The sequence below is a fragment of the Elephas maximus genome, chromosome 22 (assembly GCF_024166365.1).
Source record: "Elephas maximus indicus isolate mEleMax1 chromosome 22, mEleMax1 primary haplotype, whole genome shotgun sequence".
Classification (NCBI taxonomy): Eukaryota; Metazoa; Chordata; class Mammalia; order Proboscidea; family Elephantidae; genus Elephas; species Elephas maximus.
Window position 1 is genome coordinate 6623086 of NC_064840.1, and position 23753 is coordinate 6646838.

The 23753-nt window shown below is 44.4% G+C and overlaps 1 protein-coding gene across 4 annotated transcripts in view; it reads right to left on the bottom strand.

Moving 5' to 3' along the window:
• DNAH10 (dynein axonemal heavy chain 10) overlaps positions 1–23753 on the bottom strand; it is a 141147-nt gene that overhangs the window by 117022 nt on the left and 372 nt on the right. The window contains exons 2-13 of one of the 4 annotated variants that reach the window (XM_049865944.1): positions 17984–18055; positions 16892–16992; positions 15475–15583; positions 12481–12596; positions 11364–11577; positions 10889–11046; positions 9952–10182; positions 8644–8834; positions 7201–7399; positions 6207–6401; positions 1630–1800; positions 492–668 (exon numbers count right to left, since the gene is read on the bottom strand). In XM_049865944.1, the coding sequence (XP_049721901.1) occupies positions 492–668; positions 1630–1800; positions 6207–6401; positions 7201–7399; positions 8644–8834; positions 9952–10182; positions 10889–11046; positions 11364–11577; positions 12481–12596; positions 15475–15583; positions 16892–16992; positions 17984–18055 (1934 nt within the window). Of the gene's footprint in view, positions 1–491; positions 669–1629; positions 1801–6206; positions 6402–7200; positions 7400–8643; positions 8835–9951; positions 10183–10888; positions 11047–11363; positions 11578–12480; positions 12597–15474; positions 15584–15958; positions 16085–16891; positions 16993–17983; positions 18056–23753 lie in introns of those variants that run through there. The other 3 variants (XM_049865947.1, XM_049865945.1, XM_049865946.1) reach the window with 3 other exon arrangements.

The window sequence follows — 23753 nt, forward strand, 5'->3', positions numbered from 1 at the left end:
TGCCTTGAACACTGTGCTCTTTTAAGATCTACCTATATGGGATCAAATTGACAGCAGCACCTGGAAAGATCAGATACGAACCTTAGGGGGCAGACAGTTAATGTTAATGGGGGAGGAACAACGCAGAGAAGGAGGGTGAGAATGGCTGCACAACTCGAAGGTCGTAATCAGTGTCACTGAGTCATTCATGCAGAAATTCCTGAACGGGAGTATGTTTTGCTGTGTATACTTTCAACAACAATTAAAAAAAGAAAGATGTCATACATATTAACATGCTAAAGAGAAACAAAATGCAGTTTTAAATGTGAGCCCCAAATCAGGGACCACAGGAAAGACCCTCTAAACTGTAGGCACAGCTGTGAAATTGAGCTGCTTCTCACACGGGCAGCTCCATGCAGCCCCCACTTGGATTGGACAGCTCTCCCGAGCAGTACCAGGGAGGTCCACTCATCTAGAACTAAAACACAGCAGTTTCAGTAAAAGTCACATACTTCCTTTCCTCGATCACTGTCCAGTATCTCCTCGACTTCTTGAAATCTGAGGATGGTGTGTTTGATCCGATAGAAGAGAGACCGTTCCCAGTATATTGCACCTGCTACTGGAGGGTGATTCTTATACAGGGGGGGATTGTCGAGGTTCTGAACAAAGAGTGTATTGACTATGTCGATCTGGAAAGCAATCAAGCATATTCTGTAAACACCACCGTGTTAGCCAAGAAAGATTTAACTTGAGATCTGTATCTTCAGTGGAATGAAGATAGGAATGTTGAGAAATATTCTAAGATAGAAAATAGCGTTTTTACCACTTTCTTATTTGCTACTTTTTCTTATACTCTAAAGTAATTTTTTCTTTGGTTTAAGATGCAACGCTCCACGTTGCCCTAGAATTACAGACCGTGTACGCTGTGCAGGAATTTGTTTGACTGAATTACTAGAAATCCTGAAATCCATTCTGGGCACAACCAGTGGCCAAGGCTGTATTTTAAAATAAGCAATTTTGTACTCTCGTCTGAGTAATTAAGCATGCCCAGTGCCGTCGAGTTGATTCCGACTCATAGCGACCCTACAGGACAGAGTAGAACTGCCCCATAGAGTTTCCGAGGAGTGCCTGGCGGATTAAGCATAGTAGTCAGAAAAATAAGGAGCCCTGGTGGTGCGATGGTTAGAATCCACCAGCCACTCCGCCACCCCGCCACTCTGTGGGAGAAAAGACCTGGTGATCTGGGACCATAAAGATGGCAGCCTAGGAAACTCTATGGGGCAGTTCTAGTCTGTCACATGCTGTCACTACGAGTCAGAATCAACTGAACGGCACACAACAACGACAACACAACCTTGGCACGCAGTTAGCTACGACGACTACTGTTATTACAGAGATTATCACTGCTGCTGACCCACAGGGCCCACCACGATATGAAGCATGTAACACAGTAGCTGGTACCTTCTTAAGGAATTTCTCCACGAAAAACAAGCCCCACTTTGCTCCGATGACCTGTATTACGTGACAAGCCTACATGGGAAAACTCCAGGTTTCCCTCGATTTAGAGAGGAAAGACAAATAACGTGATCCAGCGGGTCACAACCTGCCTAGTGTGCTTTCACTGCTGCGGTGGCTGCTGATCCTTCTTACCTCTTTGCAGTACTGCGCGAGAATATCATTGAATTTCATCATCATTTGCCGATTAATAGCCTCCCGTGAACGAATATGCTTAAACTTTAAAAGCATGTCAAACGCTGCCTCTGCTGATCGGAGTGTCTTAAAAGATTCGTCAATAAAACTTTTTGCTTCTTTCTCAATTACCTGCCCCCCACAAGGAAAAAACAAAGAAAAGTTAAGAAAACAGTCCTCATGCGGATGCAATTACCCTGCAAAACCAAAGTCGAGGAGAAATGGGCGAAGAACAAAGCAGCGCCTTGGGATGGATTTATACTGCTTCTTCATGGGAGCTGGTGCCCAGCTGAAAATGGCAGACGATCTGCATGTGTTTTCTGCTCTCTCTCCCCAGCCAGGTCAAAACGGCAGAAAAGGAATTTTTAAAAGAATTCACTAATATATGCAAAGAAAAATGGGAGAGGAGACAACAGCAGAGGAGACAGTTCAGGAATTTTTGGAAGAAGGAGAGTAACCATGCGGTACTGTGCAAGAATATCATTGAATTTCCTGGGAGAAAGGCCTCCAGAAAAATAACGCCCCTGGTATATCTGAGCATATGGCATCCATTATTGGTAGGTGTATGGCATGGGTGTTACTGCTGCTGAAAAACTTACAAAAGGCAGAGAGGTACAGTGTAATGCCTGCAACAGGGGGAAGAGACAGTAACTGGTTTGTTCCCCTGTGGAAGTCTCTGAGTGGCTCAGCATTTGAACGCACCAGGTTCCAGGGATGTGGGGGTACAGAGAAGGGCTCAAATGCAAAAGGGCTTGTTGAAAATCTGCAAACAGAGGGTTCCTTGTCCACCCAGCACAGCCAGACCACTAAGCGTCCTCTACAAGAGACTGGAGGGTTAGCTGTAGAAATTTAAATCTGAGTGACATCAGGCTCCTAATGGCAGTAAAAACTGGAAATCATTGAAGAATGCCTTCAAATTTCTGGGGGGTGGGGGTGGGGGGGAGGGTTAATTCCAACCCTGAATTCTACTCCTAAGTGTTAGGTCAGAGTTCATACATACAAGAACTCATAGCCATCCTGTAGGAGAGGGTGGAACTGGCCCATAGAGTTTCCAAGGAGCACCTGGTGGATTCAAACTGCTGACATTTTGGTTAGCAGCCGTAGCTCTTAACCACTATGCCACCAGGGTTTCCTCTACAGATATAAAAAAAAAATTTTTTTTTATAGGGGGTTACAATTTACAATATATTGTTGGGGGGCACAGTTCAATCCATAACAGCTATAACATTGTTCCTATAAATTATTCTCAGCTTGTATTTTATTTGGTGTCATTTTTTTTTAATTTAGTGTTCATCAACATCATTTAGTTAAATAATACTAAAAAAACTTATATTTGAAAAATAAGTAGTCTCAACCTTTTCCATCCACATTCTTGAGGTCATTCATCACAATTTCAGATGTTTCTTTTGCTGTTCACTTCCATATTTCCTAAGGACGTGCCAATGTGGTTATTTCCTGATATATTAATTTTAGACACCTGATAACTTCTAAGAGTAGATACAGACTCAGTTGTTTCACTCCTACCCCCCTTTCTCTCTCTCTCCTCTAGCATAGTTTTATCATAACTTTTGGTTAATGGTCAGTGTTTACTCATTTTGTCTATGTGAATATTGTTCGCTTGAGTTAAGTAGCCCATCATAACTGTGTCTTCTTTCTGTCCAAGTCTTCATTTTTTCTTGAGTTAATAGTACCTTTATTTTTCATTTGCTTGGTTATTTACATATTTGTTGTTAGTTTTGTTCCAGCTGCTCTAACATCTCTGCCATACACCTATCAATAATGGATTCCATATGCCAATACATCAGGGCCATTATTTTCCTGGAAGCCTTTCACCCAGAGCTCACCGTCCTTCCTCTCTAGTCTAGATGGTTTGCTCTTTAGGCCTGTTGCATAGCAGTTGCTCTAGGACTCCCTGTCTTCCCTCATCCTTAGATCTCATGTCTTCCTCTTTCCTTATTTACTCCTCTGTTTTGTTGGCACACATTTCCTAGTACCCTCCCAGGAAAGGTTTCACGGCACTAAAATTTTTGAGTTCTTGTCTGTATGAACTCTGACCTAACACTTAGGAGTAGAATTCAGGGTTGAAATTAACCCTCCCCCCCACCCCCGCCCCCAGAAATTTGAAGGCATTCTTCAATGATTTCCAGTTTTTACTGCCATTAGGAGCCTGATGTCACTCAGATTTAAATTTCTACAGCTAACCCTCCAGTCTCTTGTAGAGGACGCTTAGTGGTCTGGCTGTGCTGGGTGGACAAGGAACCCTCTGTCTGCAGATTTTCAACAAGCCCTTTTGCATTTGAGCCCTTCTCCGCACCCCCACATTTGGGAATAGGGTTTTCTTTGTTATGTTAATGAGGCCATAGCATTGTAGGGGTTGTCTTACACTTATCACTTTTGAGACATAAAAGAACAGATTAAGCCCCAAGACTATGGCCCTAAGACAGCCCTCGGACTTGGAACTGTGGCCATTCCTGGAAATCACCTTCCAGCCAAGCAATGGATAAGCCTATAAAATAAACAATAACACCCTAAAAGAACATGCTCCGTAGAACAAACAATTAGACGAAACCAAAAGGGCAACATTTGCCCAGAAGTGGGGATGAGAGGGCAGGAAGGGGTGGGAAAACCAGATGAAAGGGAACAGTGAGCCCAAGGCGGAAACGGGGAAAGTGCTGACACAGTGTGGGGACTGCAGCCAATGTCACAGACACTTTGTGTACAATTTGCTGAAGAGGAAACTAATTGGCTGTGTAAACTTCCACCTAAAATATTTTTTAAAAAAGACATGAGGGGAAGACGGGCACTATCTGAGGACAGTGAAGGCAGGCCAGTCTACAAGCCCAGGACCTCCAAGGATGGCCTGCTAGAGATGCTGAGACAAGGCTTTTCCCCAGAGCCAACACAGAGAGGGCCTTCCCTTAGAGGTACTGCCCTGAATTCAGACTTCTAGCCTGGTGACTGTGAGAAACTTAATTTGTTTGTTAAAGGCACCCACTTGTGGTATTTCTGTTACAGCGGTACAAGATAACTAAGATAATAACCAAGTAGAACACTCTAGGGTTATCCATATAAAGAGGTGCTTCGGGGTTATAAAAACAGTTATTTAAGACACATAACAGGGCTGCTACTGATAGCGCTTCCCACGTGGGCGTGAAGGGCCACCCTATCCACACTTTGTAGAGTGAAATTTGACTCTTAGCTACAACCTCTCCTTGACACTCTCTGGGAAAAATCTTCCTAAAATACAGTTCTGATTATATCAACCCCTCGGTCAACAACATGCAATGGGTCCCTAAAAAAAAAAAAGCAGAAACAAAAACCAAACCCATTGCTGTCAAGTCGATTCCAACTCATAGCGACCCTATAGGACAGAGTAGAGCCACCCCATAGGGTTTCCAAGAAGCAGCTGGAGGATTCTAACTGCTGACCTTTTGGTTAGCAGCCAAGCTCTTAACCACTATGCCACAACGGCTCCAAATGGGTCCCTATCACGTACTAAATCAAGCCCCGTTCCACACGCTGGCCCTCTAGGTCCTCTGCAACATATGTTCAACCCACTTTGCTAGCTTTATTTCCCTCTCCTCAAGAAGCCCTAGTGGCACAATGGTTAAGCACTCAGCTGCTGACCAAAAGGTTAGCAGTTCAAACCCACCCAGCAGCTCTGCAGGACAAAGACCTGGCTATCTGCTCCTGTAAAGATTACAGCCAAGAAAACCCTGTGGGGCAGTTCTACTCTCTCACATGGGTCACTATAAGTCTGAATCAACTTGATGGCATCAAACAACAATAAACACCTACTCAAGTCTTAGACCACAAAACACATTCTGTTCTTTCTGCCTCTGTTCCTTCTGTCCACGCTGCTCCTACTACCTGAGATCACCTTCATCTTCTCAGGCTCCACCCTCACTCCCATCTCCAGCTGTCCGGAGACTTCCGATCCCAAAGGTTGCTTCCAACTTGTTGCTTTCCATAACTCCAACCCCTGACCAAACACAATACCCTTCTCCACTAAGCCCTACATGGTATTTTGTGGTTCTCTTGCCATACTTAGCTTATTTCACCTTGACTCATAGATAGGTGAGCCCTACTGTATGAAACAAACATTCTACAAATGCCACTGTGTCTAGCTTAGTTTAAACTTGCTAAACCTGGGGAACTGTTCCAGGGTTTTTGTTTTTTTTATTTTTTACAAATAAGCAGGTATTACTTCTGTGATTTTTAAAAAACCTAAGCATAACTAAGAAGCCCTTGTGGCACAGTGGTTAACCGCTCGGCTGCTAAAACGAAAGGTCAGGGGTTAAAACCCACCAGCTGATCTGCAGGAGAAAGGTGTGGCAGTCTGCTCCTGTAAAGATTACAGCCTTGGAAACCCTATGGGGCAGTGCTACCCTGTCCTATAAGGTTGCTAGGAGTTGGAATCGACTCAGTGGCAGTGGGTTTGGTTTTGGTTAAGCATAACTAAATAACCCAATAAATCTAACACAGGGGAAAAACTTGGTGTCCGCTTTCAAGATGGAATCAATGAGTGTGTTACTTGCCAGAACTTCGATCTTGAAGTCATCCATCACGTATTTCCAGTACTGGGAGGACTTGATGCTGAAGGGGTCGAAGGACAGGCTCTCCATGGGGCTGACCAGGTTGTCCACCCTGCACAGGACATCATCAATGCGCTTGGGATCCCCAGTCACAGCCTTTAACTCTGGACCAAATATGTTGTAAAATTCCTCTATCACCTGTGCAATCAAACAAAACATGAGGAGGGTTACCTTCTCATTTCCTGGTAAGCGTTCTAACTGCAAAATGATTTCACATCTGTATTTCCAGGAGGGCAAGAATCCTGTCCCACAGGTACCCTCTACCCAGCCTGAAGCCCTTTGTTAGCCTGCCCGCTGCACAGAGGATAACACCCAGACGTCTCAGCGCAACCTTCACAGTCTGTGTGTCTGGCCCCTGAAAACGTCTTACAGCAGCCTTCACAATCTACGCATTTGGCCCCTGCCTACTTCTCCAACCTCTTCCCATATCGCTCTCTCCCAACCTCTTTGCCGCCATGCCAGCACTCTTTCAGTTCCAGGTTCCCTTCTGTCTCAGAGCCTTTGTACTTGTAGTTCAAAGTCCCTAGCTAACTCCTACCTTACCAGTTACCCATTACTGTCAACTCTGATTCAGGGCAGCCCTGTAGGTGTCAGAGTACAACTGTGCTCCACAGAGTTTTCAGTGGCTGATCTTTCAGAAGTAGGTTGCCAGGCCTTTCTCCCAGGCGCCTTGGAGTGAGCTCGAACCTCCAATGTTTTGGTTAGTAGCCAAATGTGTTAATCCTTTGCACACCCAGGGACCAGGGCATATGCAGGCTCCAAAAATGTGAGCCTAGCTCCTGGACTCTCATTCTACATCAAGAGGCGCACGATCTGCCAGGCCCTGACTGCAGCATCTCCCTGGAATGGACAGGGGCTCACTGTAAAAAGTTGGGCTTCTTTCCACCAGGCAAGCTGAGCCTGATTGATTGCCTTCACCCACACCCTGGCCTCCCACCTGCAGAACGTTGTAGAGGTCCTGGCAGATGGTTGCCATGTAATCCGTTCTCTCGAACAGCCGCTTCCGGTCAAACTCCCATCGCGCTTCTCTCCCAGAAGCCTCAATCTTGGCCCGCACGTCGAAATAGGACTTCTTCCACAACATAAGGGTGTTCTTGGCCTCCAAGGTTTTGTGCTGTGCACTGGCTCGATTTTCTCTGTGAACAAACAGCTGCTGTGACTGTAGCAACCCCAAGGCTGCAGTGGGTCTGAGCCCCACTCCCCAGGGTGGGGGAGTTGAACTCAGCCTCAACGCCTCTCTTGGAAGGGCTGCTGGTCCTCCACCATTTGCAAGGTCGGCCTGGGCTGCAGCTGCCCACCCACCACCCACGTGCAAAGTGGGGGCTGCCCCAGTAAGCTTTCTGCTTGAGCTGCAAGGGGTTCCAGGCCAGAATCCCATGATGGTGACTGCACCACAGTAGCGAAATGATAACAATGCCAGGGTTGGGGTATCACCGTCATCTAGACAGGTTTTTTAAAAAAGGAAGTACTATTTTTAAAAGTACTTCTGCATTTGGTCCTCCTGACCCCTGGTGGTGCAGTGGTTGAGAGCTACAGCTGCTAATCAAAAGGTCAGCAGTTTGAATCCACCAGCCACTCCTTGGAAACCTTGTATGGCAGCTCTACTCTGTCCTATAGAGTAGCTATGAGTCGGAATCGACTCTACAGCAATGGGTTTGGTTGGGTTTTTTAACCCCTGACCAAACACAATACCCTTTTCCTCTAAGCCCTACATGGTATTTTGTGATTCTCCTGACATATTGAGTTGATTTCACCCATTGTGAACCCATACTGTATGAAGCAAACGTTTTACAAAAGCCACTGTATCTAGCTCAACTTAAGTTTATTCCACCTAGGGAATAAGGGGGGCCCGGAGTTCAGGACTGAGATTTCTCCGGCCACCTGCCTTCAGTCTCTCCGAGGCGACCTCGGGAAGAAGGTCCAGGTTAAAACAAATAGCCTTTATATCTGTACGGTGGAACAGTATTCGGCCCCACAAAGGAAGGAGGTTCTGAGCCATGCTACAATGTGGATGAACCTTGACAACACGATGCTGAGTAAAAGAAACCAAACACCAAAGGCCACGTGTTGTGTGAGTCCACTCCCATGAAATGTCTAGGACAGGCAAATGCACAGAGACAGAAAGCAGTTCCTGGCTGCACAGGGCCGAGGGGTGAGGGGCTTGGGTGGTGGCTGTTGATGGGTATGAGGTTTCTTTCTGGGGTGATGAAAATGTTTTAAAATTGATTGTGGCGACGGCTGCACAACTCTGCGAATGTGTTAAAGCCACTGAACTGCGCAGTTCAAATGGGTGAAGTGTATGGCGTGTGAATTACAACTCAATAAAGCTGTTTAAAGTCTAAAAGAAAGAAACAGACAGAAACCCAGGGTTTCCTCTTACTTGAACAGAGTGCGCAGGTTGACCACTTTGCAGACCCTCTCAGCGATTTCCCAGGCGATGCGCTCCATGAGGGGGATCATGCGTTCGTCCTTGTTGTAGTGTCGGGAGATGATCCACACCATCCGCAGGGCGCTTATCATGGAGGGAATGGTCTCCAGGACCACGTGGAAGCCGGACCCGTGTGTGATGTTCTAGCCGGGAGGCAGGCGGCAGGGCAGAGGGGACAGGGAGAGCAAGCTCAGCCTGAGGGCTCCGACGTTGTCGCTGAGCAGCCAGGGTGCAGGATTTCTATCCTTCTCCACTCAGAAAAATGTACTATTACAGGGGAAATGTTTTAACGACCAAAAGCAGTATGAAATAGGTCTGTACTTGCTGATGTGGAAATACAGACAAGATTTACCATTAAAGTAAATAAAGCCACTTGAAGAGGTTTACATAAAGTGTGACTGTGTATATATAGGGTACATGTGTATATATAGAAGATATATTATATACTGAGTATATATGTATACACTCAAATGTATGTACATAAAGAGTATATATGTACATACAGAACACAAGTATGTATATATTGAGTATATATGTATACATACACACACAGGTAGAGACAGTGTACATGTATATATAGAATATAGAATTTATGCCTTTGAATTATTGTGTTGGCAAAGAATATTGAATATGCCATGGGCTGCCAGAAGAACAAACAAATCAGTCTTGGAAGAAATACAACTAGAATGCTCCTTAGAAGCAAGGATAGCAAGACTTTGTCTCACATACTTTGGACTTGTTATCAGGAGGTAGAGAAGGACACCACGCTTGGTAAAACAAAAGGTCAATGAAAAAGAGGAAGACCCTCAATGAGATGGACTGACACCGTAGCTGCAACAATGGGCTCAAACATAGCAACAATTGTGAGGATGGTGTAGGACAGGGCAATGTTTCTTTTTACTGTGCGTGGGGTCACTATGAGTTGGAACTGACTCGACAGCACATAACAACAACAACACGTATGTATATCGAGTATATATGTATACACATATAGACAGAGAACGTATGTATATATAGAATATGCATGCATATATAATGAGTATACGTTGAGCATATATATTGAGCATATATGTATACACACATACACACACACCACACACAAATAGGAATTTTTCTGGGTTCATTGTTGGGACAAAATAACAACCCCTGGCCTTGTCATACTGTACCTGTGCATGATAAATTCAGAGAAGAGAGGAACTATGAACCCTAGGAAACGGAATCCAGGTGAGAGCTAACACATGGCGTACACGCCCAACATACCTTGAAGTGGCGCTCCACGGTGGAGAGAAACCGCACATTGTCGGCTGCTTCCATGTGTAATTTGAATAGCTCGGTCAGGACTGGCTGCAGGTTGGCCACAAGCATTGAGTCAGATTCCTTCATCACCTCTAAGACCTTTCTGACTACTGGAAGCTTTGTCTGCTCGTGGAGCGCACTTAGGGTTGCATTTCTTTCCCGCCAGAAATCAATTTCAGCCAGGGGGCCGTTGCCCTGAGAGGTGACATGAACACACAGACAACTCTAAATCACTAGTGTGGACAGGAAACCTGGGGTTGAACCCCCAGCGTCCATTCTCCTCTCTCGCCAACTGCTCCAAATGAGGGCCAACTCCACAGCCATCCACCTGGTGACTGGTGCAGGGATGGGCCCCTGACCTAGGACGGTGAATCACAGTGAATCTCAGGCTCTACCTGGGAATGCTACCCAAAGGCACTCTCTCTGTCCTGGGCAATGTGTGTGTGAATGTGGGGCCAGAAACTGCTCCAAGTTGCTACCATGAAGGAAACCAGCCTGAGGAAGAAGTCCCCAGAGAGAAGAGACTGGAACTAAGAGAATTATAGAAAAACACAGCCAGAAGCCTGATCAAACTGTACCTGAAGCTAGCCCTTTCTCTGGACTTTTCAGTCATGTGAGCCAATGAATTCCCTTGCTTATTTAAGTCGGTTGAGTTGGGTTTCCTATGTTCTGCAGTTCAAACATCCTGACTGATACACTGTGTTATCTTTATTAACCCAGGTCCTAATCAGGCAGCACACTAACCCCAGAAAATCCAAGGATAATATCTTAGGTGTGTTTACTTTGACCTTTTAAGAAGGTCACAAAACAGCGATCGTGCAGCTCCTCAGATTCCTGGCTCTTTCTCAGGGTGCCAGGCACAACCTGTATCAGGGATCTTGGAAAGCACTGCCCAACTTACCTGAGGTGTCTTCTTCAGCTGGCCCTCAACAGCTGTGGAGATCTGATCCAACCAGTTTATCACACATTGCTCCAAGATATCAACGGTTTCCTGGTCAGCAGCCAGCTCTGACGCCTCTCCCTCCACACTAATGCTGGGCATCTCCAGCTTGATCTCTCCTAGTAGAATAAAGGAGCCCTGATAGTGCAGTGGTTAAGAGCTCGCTGCTAACCAAAAGATCAGCAATTGGAATCTACCAGCCACTCCTTGGAAGCCCTATGGGGCAGTTCTACTCTGTCTTACAGGATTGCTGTAAGTCAGAACTGACTTGATGACAGTGGGTTTGTTTTGGGTTTTTAGTAGAATAAAGGCCAGTCTAGATAGTGACCAAGCAGATAAGAGTTATCCTGAATTAAAACCAAAAAGCTCCTGAACTCTTAAGTTGCCTTCTTAAATTCATCATTCTTAACTAAAGCAGAGAGAAAGAAAACCTTACCTTCAAGTTGCTGCATGGTTCTTTGAATATTACTTAAAAATTTCTGAATGCTCATCAGAAATTCATCCCGTATTAACTGAACACTATGATACTCCACCGCTTCCCCTGGCATGCTGGGCAGGTCCAAGTCATACTCGGAAGACTCAGAACAGTCTGTTAATCCCACACTGGTATCCATCTTGTGTTGATTGAAGGATAAAGCTGGCAAAAAAACCTGCAATGCCAAGTTCATTGCACAACGTCATTCTCAATAATCCATATTCTTAATTTGCCTGTGGCTTTAAATATCCTACCATATTATGGTCAGATGTAACGACAAAGTGAAAACTACTCAAGTCCCAAGCACCAACTTAAAAGGGAGAACAGCTATACTAGACTTCAGGTGATCTAAGGGTAAGAATTTAAAAAAAAAAAAATTTTTTTTTTAAAGGTTAAGAATTTTAACCACTTCTAAGACGACTACCAAGAAAACAATACTTTTTGTTATCGCTTTAGCTGTCACCAATCTCGACTCTTTGCCAGTTGAGAAGTTAGAAACGGCGGCACCAATAAGTGAGAACCTGTGTGTTAACCAGTCAGCTCAGCACCATGATCATTTGCGTGCCAGAAAAAAAGAAGGTACAGGGGATGTTGTCTTTTTGAAATCTAGCTAAGGACCAAAAAAACCCCCAAAAACAGGTGCCTTTGAGTCAATTCAGATGCATGGTGACCCGTGCGTGTTACAGTAGAACTACGCTCCATACGGTTTTCAACAGCTGATTTGTAGGAAGCAGATCACCAGACCTTTCTTCCGAGGCACCCCTGGGTGGAACTGAACCTCTGGCTTTTTGGTTAGCAGCCGAGCGCATTAACTGTTTACAGCACACAGGGACTCGGGGTTTATTTTCCTCGTGCCACGTGTCCTCACATTTTCCTGCGTCTGTATTTGTGTTTCATGATTTTCCCCCAACGTAAGCTCTGGGGGTGCAGGAATGCCTCTGCCCTGCTCCCCGCTCTACCCTCAGTGCACATGACAGCACCTGGCATCTAAGAGCTTCCTGTTACGTATCTGCGGGATAAGTGACTCAAGCAGCCCTCATCTTTAAATGCTGAGATTTCTTCTTCTGTCTACATTTACCTGACCTATGATATCCTTCAGAAAATGCAGGACGTTAGCATTTATAACTCCATACTCCAGTGTTTCCGGCATAATTTCCATAGCTTCCTTCATGTCCGTAGCTTCAGTAATTGCCTCTAAACAGAAAGAGATCCAGAGAATAAGATTACGGGCGGGGGGGGGGGGGGCGTGTACGGCAAACAGTGAACGTTCCCAAGCCTACAGAAGTTCTTCCTTCTTCCCCAGGAGCTACAAAGAAGCATGTATGTCACAAACTCAGAGTATGTGTTAACTGCTAGCCAAATGAATCTCTCAGCCTTTGGGCCCCTGAAATCAGCACCGACTCACCCTGGGTCATGCATGGGTCAGCACGACAGCACAGGAGAGTGAACACATACTGGGCAACTTGGCTGGAGGAGCTAAAGCTGGACAAGAGTAGAAATAATGTGCGTTTGCTGAGAAACGTGCTGAATTCCTTGCTGTGCCTGTCCCCCCTCTGTTGCCCAGCCCTTCTTCCCCAATTCCTGGTCAAAGTATCTTTTGAGTCATGGGTTTGTTAAAGACATATTTGAATGTGGCACGCCCATACAATGGAATATTACCCAGCCATAAAAAGAAGTGAAGTTCTTACTCACACTGCGACATGGATGACCCTGAGAAGCATGACGCTGAGTGAAAGCAGTCGGTCATAAAAGGACTGATACTGGATGATGCCATTTATATGCAATCTCCACAACAGGCCAATGCACAGAGGCAGAAAGCACAGCAGAGGTTACCAGGGTCTGGGCGGGGTGTGGGGCTTATGCTGAAGGACACTGAGTTTCTGTTCAGGGCAAGGAAAAAATCTGGGGACGGACAGTAGTGATGGTTGTGCCACACGGTAAATGTAATTAATGCCACTGGTTTGTACATATAAAAAATGTTGAAATGGCAGGTGTTTTGTTATGTGTATTTTTACCACAATAAAAAAAATCTATTAAAAAGACACATTTGTTAACAGAGTCTACCCTTCTGACAAGGTATTATTTGGTATGTATTTATTTCACCCAACCAAAAATGAATTGCCACAGTAGGCATTTTAAAGGTTATTTGGACTCTTCCCTCACTCTATTTGGGAAACAAAGCAGAAACACAACAAATCTGTCAACTGGAGCAATTATTTCACAAGCTTCAGTCTTCACATCGTTTGCCATGTCTATTGAACCCACCAGCCACTCCACGGGAGAAAGATGTGGCAGTCTACTTCCCTAAGGATTACAGCCTTGGAAACACTGTGGGGCAGTTCTGCTCTGTCTTACAAGGTCACTATCAATCGGAATCGACTTGATGGCAGTGGGTCTGGTTTTTGGTTTTTATGTAGATATGCACTATTACCTACTTAATATTTTCTTTATATTGAACAATTTTTACTTAAATAAATTTATTTTCAAGGAAAACTACATAAGAACCCAGTATGGAGGAAAAAAAAAAGACCTTGTCATAAATAAAAGGCAGCCATATAAAAACAAAAATAATGAAAATAAAATTCAGACTGGGTAGCACTGCAGCCCAGCCTAAGGTCTACGGTTTGGGTACTGATGTTGTTATAAAACAGAACTAGCAAGTGTTAGAGCTCCTGGGTGGTGAAAATGGTTAATATGCTCGCCTGCTGACCAAAAGGCTGGAGGTTCAAGCCTACCCAGAAGTACCTCAAAAGGAAGGCCTAGTGATCTATTTCCAAAAAATCAGCTACTGAAAAGCGCATGGAGCACAGGTCTCCCCCAACACACACGGGGTCACCATGAGCTGGCGTGGACTCAACAGAAGCTGGTAATTTCTGTTATCAGAGAAGTGTTAAAGATCTGCTTTATGGACTGAATTGTGTCCTCCAAGAAGGCATGCTGAAACCTTAGCCCATTACCTGCGAATGGGACCTTGTGTGAAAGAGGGGCTTCGTAGATGCTGTCAGTTAGGTTACACATGAGGTCATACTGGAGAAGGTGGGTCCTAAGCCAATACGGCGGGCGTTCTTATAAAAGAGAAGAGACACAGACACAGAAGAAGGATGGCACCAAGAAATGTCTGGAGCTGCCAGAATCTAAGAGAGACGAGGAAAGATCTTCCTCTAGAGCTTTCAGAGAAAACGTGGCCCTGCTAACACCCCGGATTCTGACTTCTGGCCTCCAGAACTATGCGATGGTACATTTCTGTTGCTTTAGGCCGTCCGCTTAGTGGTCCTTTGTTATGGCAGCGCTGGGGAACTAATACCACACAGAAGTATAGACTAAGATTGGCTGCTCAGAAAGCAAACTGGGAAAGAAAGAGTGCACTCAAGAGAGCATGAGCCTATTTTCCTGTGTTTATTATTCCCACACACTTGGATGGAACGAGTTAGAGGATAACTCAGTGCTTAATGGTGAGGCCCTGACCCAAAGTACCACCTGAGTTCAAAACAGAAAAAAAATAAGCAATGTTGATAAAACAATATTTGTTCTGGAATGGGGATGGTCCTAAAACACAACAGACACACCCTCTTAGGCAAGGTGGTATTCGCAAGGGCAGAAGAAACGGGACTGTGCCAGCAGGAGAAAGTGGAGAGGCAGCTAAGTGGATTGGGGCAGAAAGGGGCGGAAGCCAGAGGAGGTGAGGAGAGCAATGGTCACTGGGCGGCCGCTGGGTCAGACGCCTGCAGTGAGACACATGGTGGGGCCATCCCCCACAAGTTACCCAGCAGGCCAAAGCTGACTTCTGAGCAGCGCCTGCCTTTTAAATCACCCAGTTGTGCAGAGAAAGCCCCTCAAAGTTCGTCTCACATCGCAAGGTCACATCATTTTGAATCTGCCTCTAATTGTTATAAATAAACTTAAGACTATTTAAATTTAAAGGCTATGTTAGCATATAAATAAACATAACAATAATAATAAAGTATATCATATTATAAATTAACATAACAACAAAAATGACATTCTCAATAAAATGTAAAAAGAGAAAGACAAGAGTCATACACACACATACACATATACCCTGGGAATATACCTTTTGTATTTCTGAGAAAAAACAGCACATTCTGGTCCAGAAACACCTCAGGAACAGGAGTGCAAATCACGTGGAGGTGGATCTTTTCCACAGTGTGCTTAACAATTTTCTGAAACATGGGGACAAAGGACTGTCACCCCGAGATACACCCATCCACCCAGAGAGCCTACCAGACAAGTCCTGTGCGCTTCCCTCTCAACGCAGTGGCTGACATCACTTTCCAACAAGGCAGCCGCAGCCCCATGGTGAGTGCCAGCAGGCCACAGCACACAAGCTAAAACGCACCCAGGCTCTGGACTCAGCCTGGCTCTTCTTCTAACTGCCTAAGGCAGCCAACACTTGAACCAACTACCCTGGAAAAAGCCTGGACAGAGCTCTGCAAGCCCATCAATTGTAACAAGCCAGGCCTGAATTGAGTTTGGGGGGCATATTCATGGGGCAATCAGGTATAATTTCCTTAAGCAAAAGGCAGGCTGCCGCTTACATCCTGGCTGTAAGCACTTCGCTTGAGATCTGTGCAGTAAAGGGTTAACTCAGCAGGCCTGGGTTGTCCAAGGGACTTCAGGGCTGGTCCTTGGCTGGCTCCTCGGTGGTACCTCTGAGCCCTGGGAATGACCTGCCTGATAAGAGTGACTTTGTTGGTCAATAATAACTTTAAAACAAAGATGAGAATGTAAGGTGGAAGGGAAACCAGATTAATGGAAACAAAACAATCAGAACAGAAATAATGAGAATGTTCACACGTAGTAAACAATGCAACCAATGTCACTGAATAATTTGTGCAGAAATTGTTTGAATAGAAACCTAAACTGCATTAAAAAAAACTACACCAAACACATAACAAAATATTATTTTTTAAAAAAAGGGACTTCGGTTACCTGGGACCTAGGGCCACGTCAGCTAGTCTATGCTAACAATGCGATTTTGTTCTCCTGGGACCCGGAGCCATGTTTTATCAGTTTGACCTCTGGGGTGCCTGAGTAGCTAAGGTCAGTCACACGGCATTCCATGGCACTCCACGCCTCCATGACTGAGCCCAGTAAAAACCCCGGACGCCAAGGCTCAGATGAGCTTCCCTGGCTGGCAACACTTCATACATGTCACACACTGTTGCTGGGAGAATTAAGCACCGTCCATTTGACTCCACTCAGAGCGGACAAGTGGATGCTCACATCTGGCCTCTCCTGGACCCGGACCTGTATACCTTTCTCCTGCGCTGACTCTAATCCGTATCCTTTTCCGTAATAAACCGTAACTGTGAGGATAGCAGCTTTTCTGGGTCCAGTGGGTCCTTCCAGTGAATCATCAAACCTGAGATGGGTCCTGGGGACCTCCAACACGGGACTGTCTGATCCGACTCATCACCAGACCCTAGAGTCCCACTACCCCACCAAAGAGGAAAAAGACCCATGCCTACTTTGACAGGCAGTTTTTCAGTAATCTCTCTGGCCATATCTCCCTCCTCTGTGGCGATTAATGGCTGATTTATGGAATCCATCCTCAGCTGCAAATTTTTAGCTGCAAAACATGATCCAGGGAGTAAGATGAAATTACCTGAAAATTAGGCATCTGCCATCAAGACTACACCCGCATTTTGTTCAACAGTATATTCCTTCCGACGGGCACAGGACCAAAAAGTTGCAATACTTTTTTTACAAATGAATCCTATGTAGCCTTGACTTGTGTTATAATTGAGAATTGCCTTGCATTTTTGATGGGCCCTCAATCAAAAATCTAACGTGCACGTGTGTGTGTGAGCATGTTTCTCACAGCTACCAAACCACAAAACTCCATTGGCATTGAGTGAATTCTGACTCACAGCAACCCCATGTGTTACAGAATAGAACTGCTCCATACGGGTTTCTTGGGTATAATCTTTACTAAAGCAAATCGCCAAGCATTTCTTCCAAGGCACTACTGGTGGACTCTAACTGCCAGCCTTTAGATTAGGAGTCAAGACCGAACTGTCTATGCTACCAAGGGACCTCTCCTAGCTACAGGGTGCGTGGAATGGGGAGAAACTACTTAATGGGTATGGGGTTTTACTCTGAAGTGACAGAAGTGTTTTGGAAGTAGATAGATAGAGGTGATTGTTACACAAGATTGTGAATGGACTAAATGCCACTAAATTGTTCACTTTAACATGGTTAACTTTACATTATGTGAATTTCACCTCAATAAACTCCTTTTCTTTCAAAGTATTGTGCCTCAGAGATTGTCTAAAAGAAACTGCGTCTGTAGGTTGCAGACTGCAAAGCCTGTCCTACAAAATACGGTATATACCACCGCTCTTTGTTGAGCTGTCTGAGACAATATACAAGAATGAGTGTTTCAGGCTGTGTACATTTTAATAACCCAGCATTGTCCCTTTGTACTTCACATTAAGTCTTAGCTCCATCAAGGTAAAACGTAGAAAATGAGCCCAGTCTGGGCAAGCAAACCTCCTACTTCTGGGGGAACGCTTTCTTAGTTCCATTCACCTCTAGCGTCCCCCACCCAAATACCCCACCTGATATTTTATCCACAGGCTCGGTCTCTTCTTCCTCATCTCCCTCTTCAGACGGGATCAGCAGCTCGCTGTCTGTATAGCCACATAAATGGAAAGAAAATATAAAACTTAACTGTTTTGCTGTATAAGACAACTAATATCATTGTCTTCCTTAGAGCCAAGGGGTTGGGATATGGCCCACAGGACAGTCATTTGTGGGGCAGGTTTGGGCTTTGAAATATTGCAGTTATGGGACAGAGCAACTGTAAATCCTATGCCAGTTCTGCCGAGATGAAAGACACAAGAATGATCACATAGTTAAGACCAGCCCAGAAAAAAAGAGGAATGACCAACAAGTTACAAAAAGATGCTCAATTTCACTAAAAATTACAAAATGGTGAATAAGAAAATGCAACCACTTTTCATCTTGTGCATGGGCCAAAACTAAAATGATAACACCCAGTGCTGGCAAAGATGTTGGGAAACAGTCCCTCATCCACTGGTGCTAGGTGTGTGCTGGCAGAGCCTTCCTGGAGAGCATAAACCGACATGCCCGTGAAGCTCACAGTTCCACTGCTATAAAACTACCCTGTAGAAGCATACAAAGTGTGCAAAGACAGATGTACATGGTTACACTGTCTGCAGAAAGAAATGCTGTAAAAAGCTAAATGTCCACTGATTAGGGAACAGATAAACACAATATGGTCCATCAGTAGACTTAAAATGCAGAAAGTTAGGTACACCTACAGGAAAAAATTTCCAAGACAGATTTTTGTTTTTTGGTGGGGGGAGCGGGAGACAAGTCACAAAATATGTATTTATATTTATGATTTTTGGAGCTCTGCATATACCTAGGAGCCCTGGTGGCGCAGTGGTTAAGAGCTCAGGCTGGTAACCAAAAGGTCAGTAGTTCGAATCTACCAGCCAATCCTTGAAACCCTATGAGGCAGTTCTACTCTGTCCTATAGGGTCCTATGAGTTGGAATCAACTCGATGGCAATGGGTTTTGGGGTTTTTTTTTTTTTTTTTTTTGATACATATACATATAATATATAGCTATATATCTATTACCCTGTTGTCGTTGAGTCATTCCGACTCAAAGTGACCCTATAGAACAGAGTAGAACTGCCCCACTGGGTTTCCAAGGAGTGGCTGGTAGATTAGAACTGCTGACCTTTTGGTTAGCACCCTGACCTTTTAAATACTGTGCCACCAGGGCTATATACATATACAAACACACACACACATATATATCATTAACTAAAGAGAAAAAGATACAGATAATAGATAGACATACATAGATGATAGTTTTTATTGTTGTATGCCATCGAGTTAATTTCGACACACTGCAACCTGTAGGACACAGTAGAACTGCCCCATAGGGTTTCCTAGGCTGTAATCAGTATGGGAAGATCACTGGTCTTTTCTCCCCAGAGAGGCTGGTGGGTTTGAACCACTGACCTTTCAGTTAGCAACCGAGTGCTTAACTACTAAGAAATAGACAGATAGACAGACAGACTTAGATGACAGGTGATAGGCATGTGATAGGTAGGTAGACTGACAGACACAGATGATAAGTGACTGATAGGTAGATTGGTAGATAAACAGATATACGGACATAGATGATAGGTGACAGGTAGGTAGACAGGTAAGTAGGTAGGTAGACTGACAGACACAGATGATAGGTGATTGATAGGTAGATTGGTAGTTATACAGACATAGATGATAGGTGATAGCTAGCTAGCTAGGTAGGCTGGTAGATAGACAGACATCGATGATAGGCGACTGAAATGTAGGTAGGCAGGTGGGTAGATAAAAAAAAAAAAACCCACTGATGTCAAGTCAATTCCAACTCATAGCAACCCTATAGGACAGAGTAGAACTGCCCCATAGAGTTTCCAAGGAGCGCCTAGCAGATTTGAACTGCCGATCTCCTGGTTAGCAGCCGTAGCGCTGAACCATTACGCCACCAGGATTTCCGGTGGGTAGATAGAGAGACATAAATGATAGGTCATAGGTAGGTAGGTATGTAGGTAGATTAGATAGATAGATGCAGACAGATATTCAGAAACAGACCTGGCAGGGTACACACTAAACTCACAAAAGTGGCTATCTCTTGGAATAAGAGTAGGACTGGTCTCAAGGGATGGTGAAGAGGTGCTTTTCCACTTTTTTACTTTGTATAATTGTATGTTGTGAATTTTTTAAATAACTCACATTCTGGTAATACATAATTCAAAAAATTAAGCTATTAAATACACACAGTATTATTCCGTTTTGTTATTCCAAGAAACAATACATGCAATCCCATTAGAACAGAGCATCTTGGGCTGGCTGGGACTAGTGTAGACGTCCCTGTCTCCTCACTACCACCCTCACCAATATTTATCTGTGTCCTTTCATAGATTTTTGCCTGGGAGCAGAGCAAAGACGTCTGGACCAGGTGAGAGGCAGAAATAGAAAGAGAGATGAGGGGACTAGCCCCACTCCAGGTCCTTTGGTCAGGCCAGAAACCCCCATAAAGGGTGTGATGGAGGAACTGTGCCAGGGTCTTTGTGAGCCTGTAGGCTTAGTAACAGAAGGCGAGTGACAAATTGAGACACAGAGCTGGGGAGAAGATCCCTTCTCCCCATCTCTGTCCATAGCCTGACACTCGGCACCATCCTGGCACCTCCAGGATCAGTAGCTTCAACAGTTTCCACAGACAACGTCCTCAGTGGGGAATATGCTGCCACTCTTGTGACACCTAACAGCGGAGAAGAGGTGGGAAAGGCGGGGAAACCAGGGGACAAATACAGCCTGGGAACAGGCAGAACCTGACGGAGGTTTCTGAGCACCCTTTGTTATCCCAGGAATTAACCAAGTAGACCATTCCGAGTCTGAATTCTGCTCCCACAAGGACTAGGGACATCTAGCCAAGAGACACTTCGGTTAAACATGTATTAGTGCACCCAGAGCAGAAAAGGGCCATGAGAGGGCCTCAGAGGTCGCAAGAGGTCCGAGTTGCTTCCATTTTTTTAGAGTCTCGGTATATCCAAAAAAAAAAAAAAAGCAAAACCGGGATTACTGAAACCATAGCGATGTTAAATATTCAAGCCTGTTAATGTATCTTTGACTCTATAATTTAACTTGGTGATAATCAGAGTCTAAATTCTAGTCTCTGTTACAATGTAATCTCCTAGTCAATAGGTTTGCCTGGGGCAAAAAAAAAAAAAAAAGACTGGACACTTAGATTCGCGAATGTTATCATGGTAATTTCTCTGGGTGGCACTAGCAATTTGTTATTGTTGTTTATTTGTGGTTCTGGATTTTTTCTATAACAAATACGTGTATTATTTTTGTACAAACAAATAATATGTATTAAAAATAAATGAACATGGAAGAGGTACAATTCTGAAAAAGAGGGTGAAAATGGTTGGACAACTTGAAGAATGTAATCAGTGTCACTGAACTGTACATGTAGAAACTGTTGAATTCATGAATGTTCTGCTGTGTATATTTTCAACAAAAATATATAATTTTATAAGAAATATAAAAACAAACAGCAAAACAATAAGCAAATGAATATTGCAGAATCATTCACAACCGCCAAAAAGCGGAAACAACCTAAGTACCCACCAACAGATGAATGGATAAACACAGTCTGGTCCATTCATGCAATGGAATATTATTCACCGATACAGAGAAATGAAGTCATGATGCATGTTACAACATGTACAAACTTGAAAACATGCTGAGTGAAAGAAGCCAATCACAAAAGGACAAATATTGTAGGATTCTACTTACATGAACTACCTAGAATAAGCAAATGTTTAAAGATGGAAAGTAGATTAGAGTTTACCAGGGAGAGGAAGAAATGGGAGTGACTGCTTAAACAGATACTGAATTTCTGTTTGGGGTAATGAAAAAAGTTTTAAAAATACATAGTAGTAATGTTTGCACAACCTTGTGAATGTAATTAAAGTCAGTGAATTGCACATTTAAAAATGGTTAAAACAGCATTAATTAAAACTCCAACCTTTTGATTCCTAACAAAAGCCACACTGAAAACTTAGTCGGAGCTTGACAGAAATTGGTGAAACTACTATATTACTGCTGTCCCTTCTCTTTTGTACTTCGTAGTTGCACTTTCAGTTTCGTAAGCTTAACACCATTAAAAAAAAAAAAAGCTAAAAAGACAAGTTTTATGTTGTGTATATTTTACTACAAAAACCCACTGCCATCGAGTCGATTCTGACTCATAACAACCTTACTGGACAGACTAGAACTGCCCTATAGTGTTTCTAAGGAGTGCCTGGTGGATTCAAACTGGCGACCTTTTGGTTAGCAGCCGTAGCTCTTAACCACTATGCCACCAGGGTTTACCACAATAACATAAAAATTAAAAATACCCAAAAAACAGTGGCCGTGGAATTGACCATATGCCATAAGGCTTTCCAATAGCTTATTTTTTTGGAAGCAGATTACCAGACCTTTCTTTGAAGCATCTCTGGGTGGATTCGAACTACCCACCTTTCTGTTAGCAGCCTGTCTCGTTAGCTGTCTGCACCGCCCAGGGACTCAAAGTAAATCGATAGATACATACACTAGATAGATAAGATGTGCACAATACCTTTTAAACAAAAAAGTGTAATATTAAACAAAAGGTTCTCTGGCATCTGTCTGGAGGGGAGACGGGAGGGCAGAGGGGGTCAGAAGCTGGCCCAATGGACCAGAAAAGAGAAAGTGAAGGAGTGTACTGTCTCATGAGGGGGAAAGCAATTAGAACCACCACAGCAAGGTGTGTACAGATTTTTGTATGAGACTGACTTGATTTGTAAACTTTCACTTAAAGCACAATAAAAATTAAAAAAAAAAAAAAAAAAGGTTCCTGTGGTATCACCCCCTAATCCCACCCCATTAGAGGCCCTGTAGGGACCCAAAAGCCCTCAGGAAGTTCACGGACTAACACGGGAACCTCACATTGATCAAATACCTCACACAAATCCCCACCGAGATCCCGCTAGTCCTCACGCGGGAGAGACCCGCGAGTTCTGCGCCCCGTTTGCCTGCCCCCGTTCCATCCTCTGCACTCAGCCTGTACTGCTCCCGCCATGTTTTGCCCTGCCACCAATCAGAGCTCACGCTGCAGCGGCCACGTGACCTGGCCTCGCCGTCACATCCGGTCACGTGGCACCACCACATCCGGTCACTGTTTTTGGTATATAAAGTGCTTAATATGGTCAATGTAACCATTTACACTCTACTGTAATTCTTAAAAACCCTTGTTTCGGCATTTGTTTCTCTTTTGGCATATCCAAACCAAACCAAACTCTTGCTGCAGAGGCGATTCCAATTCATAGCAACCTAGAAGACAGAGTAGAACGCTCCATAGAGTTTCCAGGGACTGGCTGGTGGATTTGAACTACCAACCTTTTGGTTAACAGCCCTATTACATCTCAAAAATTAGAAAGAGGTGTTTTCACCTGTGTGAGGCCCTGCGTCTTTCCAGGAGTGTGAGCACCTGGACCATTTCTCGGCATACCTACTGCAGGTGGTTTTGACAGTGACTCCTATATTCTTTTGACTCCCTACTGCCTGGGGAGCCCCAGACGGGTTACTTAACCTCTCTGTGCCCCAGGTGGCTCGTCTGTAAAATGGGCATACAAATATACCCCACTCCGAGGACTGATGAGTCGATATAAGCAGTGCCTGGTTTAGGCGAGTGCTGAAGTGTCTGCACTAATTGCTGATTAAAGTGTTGATTCCCAAGTGGGCCATGGGCCCCCGGGCAGCCGCCTGGCTCACCCGG